This window comes from Nicotiana sylvestris, chromosome 2 (genome assembly GCF_000393655.2).
Source record: "Nicotiana sylvestris chromosome 2, ASM39365v2, whole genome shotgun sequence".
In the NCBI taxonomy this organism is placed as follows: Eukaryota; Viridiplantae; Streptophyta; class Magnoliopsida; order Solanales; family Solanaceae; genus Nicotiana; species Nicotiana sylvestris.
Genome location: NC_091058.1, coordinates 199,602,475 through 199,611,743, shown reverse-complemented (window position 1 = coordinate 199,611,743; position 9,269 = coordinate 199,602,475). Strand labels below are relative to the sequence as shown.

The window sequence follows — 9,269 nt, the reverse complement described above, 5'->3', positions numbered from 1 at the left end:
GCTTGAGTTTAAGAGGCCTTTAAATGAGGATTTGAGGGGTCATTTGGACTCCGATATCAGTGTTCGTGTTATGTATAGACTCGTGAGAGTACGAGGTTTTCTGAAAATATAAATTTCACCCGATTTCGAGACGTGGGCCCGATGGGCATTTTGGTCATTTTACATAATTTCGCGTATTAGCTTAGAATTTAATTGTAGAATCAGTTACTTGAAGTGTTATTTACATTATACAATTGAAGTGAATAGATTTGAGCCATTTAGAGTCGAGTACTCGTGGCAAAGACGTGGTGTCGGGTTGATTTTGAGCCGGTTCGAGGTAAGTGGCTTGTCTAACCTTGTGTGGGGGACCTTCCCCTTAGGATTGGTATATTTGGTAATTGAAATACCTTGTACGTGAGGTGACGAGTGCGTACTTATGCTAATTGTTGGAAATCCAGTTTTCTTAAGTAATTACTAGTATGTTTCCTTTCATGTTTCTATTACTTGCACTATTAAGCCTGTTGTTAGCTTAGGAAAGCATGTCTAAGTGACTTAATTGCTTTAATTGATTCAACCTGCCTTACTTGAATTCTGTGCAGCATGCTAGGCTAGAATTACTTATTGCCTTAATATGAAATTTTGCCATTTCTGTATACCTCCTACTGTTGCTATGTATTTATTTTGGGACTACGGATGTGGGATTCCGGTAGCTCTCCCTTGTCTGTTTACTTTGGGATTGTGGGTTAGATTCTCGATAGATCCCCTGCACATTTACTTTGGGACTGCGGGTTAGATTCCGATAGATCCCCCTGCACAGTTATATGGAACTGCGGGAATGCACCCGGTAGATTCCCCCAGTACTGGGTATTTACATTTGCGACTACGGATCGGGAATCCGGTAGATCCCCGCGCATTGATAGTTAGATTTCGGGGCGGGATCCCGGGAGATCCTTCGGACATATATATGATGGACTACGAAATGGTATCCCGGGAGATCCACTGGAGAGTTGTAATTGGGACTACAGGACGGTATCCTGGAAGGTGCCCCGGTTGTTATCTCTGTGTTGAGCTATATTTCTTTATGTGGCTTGTTTTGTCTCTGTTCTAGTTGTTGTTGTTCAGTCAATTCTATGTTATTTCTTACTGTTGCACTTATTTATATTATTTTATTCCACACTGTTAACCCTTATATTGTATTTAACGTCAGTAGGGCCCTGACCTTCCTCGTCACTACACGACCGAGGTTAGGCTTGGCACTTACTAAGTATCGTTGTGGTGAACTCATGCCTCTTCTGCGCATATTTTTCATGTGCAGATCCAGGTACTTCTACTCATGCCTACCATCCTTGAGGGAGGCGACTACTTAGATACTTCGAGGTACATCTGCCGCATCCGCAGACCGAGGAGTCCCTTTCTATTCCTGCTTTTTAGTATTTAGCCCTTCAAGACAAATTCTGGAGTTAGAGCTATGTAGACTTTCTTTTCTTAGCTTGTGATTCATGGGTTTCCGGGTCTTGGATTTATGTTTGGTGTTGAGAGTTAAACATGGTGTATGCCGAGCGGCATATTTAAACATTGTTATTGCTTTATTTTTATTTTTAAATTGTTTTACTTTCGCAAGTTTGGTTATTTTTCGCAAGTTTAGGCTTACCTAGTCGTAGAGACTAGGTGCCGTCACAATGGTTCACGGAGGGCAAACCGGGGTCGTGACAGTAATATTCTTAAGTAAATTATTCAAAAATACAAAAATAAAAATATTATAGTATAGTGAAAAAATATGAAAACCAAAATGTTAAACCTAGATATGAGAAAGGTTGAAATGTTAATAGGCACACCAAAGAAAAGGGGAAAAGGCAAGTATAGTGGGAAAAAGGTGGTAAAGGTTAAAGAAAACTATAAAAATAATTAAAAGTAAAACTTAGAACTTTAATATTAATGTTATAATAGATCATACGTGTATTGTATAACTTAGTATTTATTCTGGTACGGTGTCAGTATTTCGGTATTTTATTCTTAAATATCTAATGCTATTTTTTCTTAAAAACTTAAACCAAATACCAAAATAGAATACCAAATACTAAATTTTTCGATTTCGGTAAGGTAATTCGGTATTTACCAAATTATGCACAACCCTAACAAAAAGTGAAAGATTGTTACTAGAAAGAATAAAAAAGAAGAAAAAATAACTACAAAAAAATTTAATTCAAAACCACCACCACCACTAACATACTAGTATAATCCCACAAGTTGGGTCTGGGAAGGGTAGTGTGTATCCCGACATTACCCATATCTTGTGCAGGTACAGAGGCTATTTTCGAAGACCCTTGGCTCAAGGGCAAATGAAAACAAGCAGCAACAACAACACTAGCAACAATGATATAATAAGATAACTAAAACGAAAGATATAACAAGTAGAAATATTACTCTATGAACAAAAATACAAGACTAATACTAATACAGCTGGTATGGCAAAGCAATACATTAAACTATCCACAAATTTTCTACTTTAATCCTCGACCTCCACACCTTCCTATCAAGGATCATGTCCTCAATAAGCTGAAGTTGCGCCATGTCATGCTTAATCAACTCATCCAGTTCGTAGGCCTACCTCTACCTCTCTTCATGCCACCAAGGCCAATCTGTCACACCTCTTTACAGGGCATCTGCGCCTATCCTCTTCACATGCCCTTACCATCTTTACCTTACTTCTCGTATTTTGTCCTCCACTAGGACCATTCCCGCCTTGTCCCGAATAACTTTATTCCTAATTTTATCTCGTCTTGTATTCCCGCGCATCTATCTCAGCATTCTCATTTCTACTACTTTCATCTTCTAGACATGTGAGTTGCAAACACTCTACCCCACATAACATAATCGATCCAACAACCACTCTCTACAACTTACTTTTAAGTTTAAGCAGCACATTCTTATCACATAGAATACCGGATGCGAGCCTCTATTTCAACTACCTCACTCCAATACAATATGTGACATCCTCATCAATATACTCATTACATTGAATTACTGATTCGAGATATTTGAGACTTCTTTTCTTGGGAAGACTTGAGTGTCAAGCGTCACTAACACGTCCGCATCATGATTCTCATTACTAAACTTGCACTACAAGTATTTTATTTTGTTCATACTCAACTTGAAACCTTTTTTACTCCAATGCCTGCCTCCAAGCCTCCAACATCTAGTTAACATCGTCCCGTGTCTCGTAAATCAAACAAAAATAAATAAATTAAAAAAATAATAAAAATAAAATAAGTGCAAAATTTTACTAGAAAATAAAAAGTTGAGAAAAAACAACAATAAAATAGAAAAAATAAAGGAAAATTTTCACATTAGAACGACTGGACTCCCTACTTTTTAATTTTATAGACCATATTTCAATTTACAACCAACTAGCCCAAAAATAATAGGCTAAAATTTAACATTCAACTCCAATAGGTTCTCAAAATTACTATTTAATTTTTTAAAAAGATTCCTCGAGCTTTTAAATTTATTTTCGAATTAGTAACTGTGACTCAAATATTAGTTCAACAAACCAAATTTATTTGGGTGGTGAAATTAGTTTTTTAACAAGATTAAATATGTGGGTTTAAATTTGGAATTTGATTTTATGAGAAATTTGGAATGGGTGTTATTTAGACTTGTTAAAAATAGTATAAGGAGGTTGTATATAAAATTTGAAGTCATTTAATGGAGATTTGGACTGGTTTTAAACAAGAATTGCAACTGAAAATCGTGGAAGAAGCTCGTATACATACGCTTGTATAAATGTGTATAATAGTGTATAAGTTGTGTTTCTACACTCATATATGCTATTATACAAGATTATACATAATTATACAAAAAACTGACTTCGTCTTCTTTCTTGCGTCTTTTCTGAAATTTAACTCAAATCTTGCTCAAATCTACTCCAAATCACTACAAATTTAAATTTTGAACTCATTTTGATATTTTCAATCAATTGGAGCAACACCCAATCCAAACAACTAACAAATTCAAAAAAACTCATTTTCGAAAGCAAAACTTTGAATGGTATTCAATGGTGGACTTCTACTCTTCAATTTTCTTACATTGCAAGCAGGTGACACAAGAGGAGAAGCAGAAAATATACTGCCCTCTGAAGCATATGTAGAAGATGTGAAAAGAAGAGAGAGTGAAAGCAATGGTTGTGAGAATACAGATTTAACTCAATAGTTTCCAAAAGAAATGGTTATAAGAATACAAATTTTGAATTTGCTAGTGCTTTCAAAATATGTACAATGTGAGCTAGGTCGATAAAACTTAAAAATATGGGTCATTTTTTATTATGGTGTGAAGTCATGTATATTTTCTTCTAATTCAGGAAGTGAACAAGACAAAATAGTGAAAAAAAGGTGAAGGAGCTTAGGCATAAGAAGGGGGATAAAATCTTCAAAATAAGCATATTCTGTCATTTTTCAATAAAAAGAATATTTTGGACATAATTTTTTAAATTCTTAGTGCCTTTTTCCATTTAACTTTTGGTATAAGTTTGGAGATCTATATTTTATTATTAAAAAATAAAATGTGCATATTCTGCAGTTACATAACAAGGACAAATCATAATTATTTTATTTAAAATATATAAGCAAATTATATTTAATGAAAATATCTGACTTGCAAAATGCCATCACCCCTTTTGGTGCGTAGCGAAAACAATATTTATAAAGAAACTATCATTTTGGGTAACGTGAATTTAATTATTATCTATTTCTGTAAGATATTTTATTTTTGTTAATAATTTTTAAATAATTTATACTAATTACACTATTTTGTGATTAGCTTGTATACAATCTTGTATGTCCCAAGCTACAAAATCCACTGATTAAGAGTAGTTACTTTTAATTACGTTTAAAGTGAGTGTACAGTCATGTTTACATAATTGTATTTAGAAGTTAGATTTTAAAAGTAAATTATAGCAGTTGAATATATAATTCTTTTGACGGTCAAGAATATTCTATACTCGAAGAAGAGAAAATTATTACTGTTATAAAACAATAAAAGAAAAAAGAAGAATATTGCAGAGAAAAGTAGGGAGAGAGAATTCTTATTGATTTTTGGAATGATTTACAATAGAATAGGACCCATCTATTTATAGGGAAAGAGTGACTTAGCCAACAAGTAAAATCTCTAAGATCTCTCTAAAATATAGACATTCACCATAAATAAAATTCTATTTATAACACTTCCCCTTGAATGTCTATTCAATAGATAATGTGCCTTCTTAAAACCTTACCTAAAATAAATCCAATGGGAAAAAAATTCTAGAGAAGGAAAACAACAACAACAACAACAACCCAGTGAAATCCCACTAGTAGGGTCTGGGGAGGGTAGTGTGTACGCAAACCTTACTCCTACCCCAAAGGAGTATAGAGGCTGTTTCCGAAAGGCCCTCGGCTCAAGAAGACAAAAGGACAAAAGAAGATAATATTAGTAACACCACAGAAATAATATGAAAGAAATATATATATATATATATATGAATAATAAGAACAACATGAAATCAAGAGGAATGATACAAAGCAAAAGCAAAATAGTATCCTACCAAACTGGTCTCCCATAGTTACAGCATAAGGCATAACTCAACTACCTCCTAGCCTACCACCCTAATACTCGATATCCACATGTTCCTATCAAGTGCCACGTCCTCGGAAATCTGAAGCATCGTCATATCCTGCCTAATCACCTCCCCCAATACTTTTAGGCCGCCCTCTATCTCTTCTCGAGCCCTCCGCCACCAGCCGTTCGCACCTCCTTACCAGAGCATCTGGGCTTCTCCTCTGAACGTACCCGAACCACCTAAGCCTTGTTTCCCGCGTCTTGTCATCAATGGGAGCCACGCACACCTTCTCTCGAATATCATCATTCATAATCTTATCCATCCTACTGTGCTCGCACATCCACCTCAACATCCTCATTTCTGCTACCTTCATCTTCTGGATATGTGATTTCTTAACCGGCCAACACTCAACCCCATACATCATGGCCGGCCTAACCACCGCTTTATAGAACTTACCTTTGAGTATCAGTGGCACTCTTTTGTCACACAATACTCCAGATGCTAACCTCCACTTCATCCATCCTACCCCGATACGGTGTGTAATATCCTCGTCGATCTCCCCTCCTCCCTGGATAACCGACCTAAGGTACTTAAAGTTGTCTCTACTCGGGATGACCTGTGATTCAAGCCTCACATCCACGCCTACTTCCCTCTGCTCAACGCTGAACTTACACTCCAGGTATTCCGTCTTTGTCCTGCTAAGCTTGAAACCCTTAGATTCAAGAGTTTGTCTCCAAACCTCCAGCCTCTCGTTAACACCAGTTCGCGACTCGTCAATCGGAACTATGTCATCGGCGAATAGCATGCACCATGGCACATCCTCTTGAATGTGATGTGTTAACGCGTCCATCACCAGGGCGAATAGGAACGGACTAAGCGCAGAACCTTGGTGTAACCCCATAACAACCGGAAAATCCTCAGAGTCGCCTCCTACTGTCCTAACCCGAGTCTTTGCCCCATCATACATGTCTTTAATCGCCATAATGTAGGAAACCGACACATTGTTTGCCTTCAAGCTTCTCCAGAGAACTTCTCTAGGAACCTTGTCATACGCTTTTTCCAGGTCAATAAACACTATGTGCAGATCTTTCTTCCTATCTCTGTACTATTCAACCAACCTCCTAACAAGGTGTATAGCTTCTATAGTAGAATGACCCGGTATGAAACCAAATTGATTGTCGGATACGGACACTGTCATCCTCAACCTTGCTTCAACCATCCTCTCCCATATTTTCATAGTATGACTCAGTAATTTGATACCCCTATAATTGTTACAACTCTGGATATCACCTTTGTTCTTATACAGTGGGACCATCGTACTCCATCTCCACTCATCTGGCATCCTCTTCGCCTTAAAAATAACATTCAACAACCTAGTCAACCACTCCAAACCTATTTTCCCCACATACTTCCAAAATTCTACCGGAATCTCGTTGGGCCCGGTCGTTTTGCCCCTACTCATCTTACTCATAGCTCTCACGACCTCCTCAAACCTCGATGCGCCTGCAGTACCCAGAGTCACTGTGACTCTCAGAATGCTCCAATTTACCGAGCACAATATCCCGATCCCCTACTTCATTAAGAAGTTTTTGAAAGTAAGTCTAACATCCTTCTTAATCTGGGAATCTTCCATCAATACTCTACCATCGTCGTCCTTGCTCGGTCTAAATCCCGAGCTTTCCTCTCTCTTAGCTTGGCCAACCTAAATAACTTATTCTCCCCTCCTGTTTCCCCTAGTTCCTCGTACATACGACTATAAGCCGCAGTCTTAGCCTCCGTGACCGCCAGCTTCGCTTCCTTCCTAGCTACCTTATACCTCTCCATGCACGCTCGCCTCTCCCCCTCTCCTATTCTCCCACCTAACTCCCGGTACGCCTCCTTTTTCGCTTCCACTTTACCTTGTACCACTTCATTCCACCACCAGTCTCCTTTGTGCCTACCAGAGACGCCCGTCGAGACCTCTAACACCTCTTTCGCAGCCTCCCTTATATAGTTTGTTGTAGTTGACCACATAGAGTTTGCGTCACCACTACTCCTCCAAGCTCCCATAACCGACAACCGCCCTTCCAACTCTTGAGCTTTGTCCTTAGTTAAGGCTCCCCACCTGATTCTTGGTCTTTCTCGAGCAGAAATTTTCCTCCTCTTCACCATAATACCAACTTCCATCACCAAGAGCCTATGTCGCGTCACGAGTATCTCACCTGGAATCACCTTGCAATCCTTGCACAACCCTCTGTCGCGCCTCCTGAGGAGGAGATAGTCAATCTCAGTCTTCGCCACCGCATTTTGACAAGTAACCTAATGCTCTTCCCTCTTTGGAAAGCAAGAGTTAGCAACCACCAACCCAAAAGCCTTAGCGAAGTCCAGTAACGAGGTTTCTCCTCCATTCCTCTCCCGAAAATCGAAGCCTCCATGCACTTCGTCATACACACCTGCGGTCGACCCAATATGGTCATTGAAATCCCCTCCAATGAATAACTTCTCAGTAGGTGGTACCTGACATATAATCTCATCCAACCCATCCTAAAAGCGTCGTTTAACCTCCTCATCTAGGCCCATATGTGGCGCATAGGCACTAACGACGTTTACGGTGCACTGACCAACTACCAACTTAATAATCATCAATCTATCATTCACTCATCTAACGTCAACAACAGACTCTCTAAGTTCCATATCCACCAATATACCCACTCCATTCTTACCCTTCTGGGTTCCAGAGTTCCAAAGTTTATACCCATCTGCGTCCCTCGCACTCGAACCTTCCCACTTTGTCTCCTGGACACACGCTATATTGACCCTCCACTTCTTGAGGATCTTCGCCAGCTCTATAGATTTACCTGTCAATGAACCTACGTTCCATGACCCAATTCTCAACCGATGGACACCCTTGTTCCCTTTACCTCTCTTACGTCCCAACACACCTCCTAGCCCCCGCCCTACCTCCCGACCCACCCCTCGCACGTCCCGAGGACATGAACTCACTTGACCATCACAGACTGCAGCCACTATAACTTCGGCGGACTAGGGGTAATCACTAACAAACACCACAGAACAAACTAGAATAAGACAAGATGTCACTGCAGGCGCCCTAACACGATGACTAAACTAATAAGAACTAAAAGTACAGCAATTTTACTAACACTATAGAGGGAAATAGGCAGACAGGAGGTATCAATTCCCGTGAGCATAACCTGGGAATTGTCTTAGTATACTCGACTATATTGCGTCCACCTAGCTCGTTTGCGCCAGCTCTTGTCGTTCCTTGCTAATACTTGGGTTGTTCTTCACTGTTTGCACGTTCTCGTCTCGCTCGCCTCCCAAAGCCACCTGAAAATAGCTTGACCTCACCGGAAAAGAATCCGCACCTCTATCTTAATAACGGGTCTGGTTTGTGTGTCGCCACAGCACTACAACCAGGCCCGAAACCTAACTGTGGTTGTTCCCACTCGCCAACGACTGATCTGTGTCTCGCCGGCGTAATAGGGGGAGAAGACAAGACGGGAAAGGAGGAGAGGCGGGGTGAGAGAGAAGGGCGGAGAGAGAAAGAGGGGTGTTGGATGATGGGAAGGAGAAAGGGGTGAGAGGACTTACCTGGGCGGAGGGTGGTCGCAAGCGACTGAACTAGTCGCTGTTGAGATCCTCTTATGTTACCGTTGGCAGAGAGCGTTTGGAGAGAGACTCCGGAAACAATAATGAA

The 9,269-nt window shown here is 39.7% G+C and overlaps 1 protein-coding gene across 1 annotated transcript; it reads right to left on the bottom strand.

Moving 5' to 3' along the window:
• Positions 1 to 3,989: 3,989 nt before the first annotated feature.
• LOC138886144 (uncharacterized) lies at positions 3,990 to 7,738 on the bottom strand. Its single transcript, XM_070167180.1, has 3 exons — positions 7,217 to 7,738; positions 6,029 to 6,677; positions 3,990 to 4,111 (listed from the first exon to the last, which is right to left on the bottom strand). The coding sequence occupies exons 1-3, from the start codon at positions 7,736 to 7,738 to the stop codon at positions 3,990 to 3,992; spliced, it is 1,293 nt and encodes a 430-aa protein (XP_070023281.1).
• Positions 7,739 to 9,269: the final 1,531 nt, after the last annotated feature.

Excerpts from the sequence above, each read along its gene's own strand:
- LOC138886144 (XM_070167180.1), bottom strand. The coding sequence starts at position 7,738 with ATGGAAGTTGGTATTATGGTGAAGAGGAGGAAAATTTCTGCTCGAGAA. Across the intron at positions 6,678-7,216 it reads ACCGAGCAAGGACGACGATG|TACAGAGATAGGAAGAAAGA; the intron begins GTAGAGTATTGA and ends TTGGTTGAATAG. Across the intron at positions 4,112-6,028 it reads AGTGCCACTGATACTCAAAG|AGGGCAGTATATTTTCTGCT; the intron begins GTAAGTTCTATA and ends CATATGCTTCAG.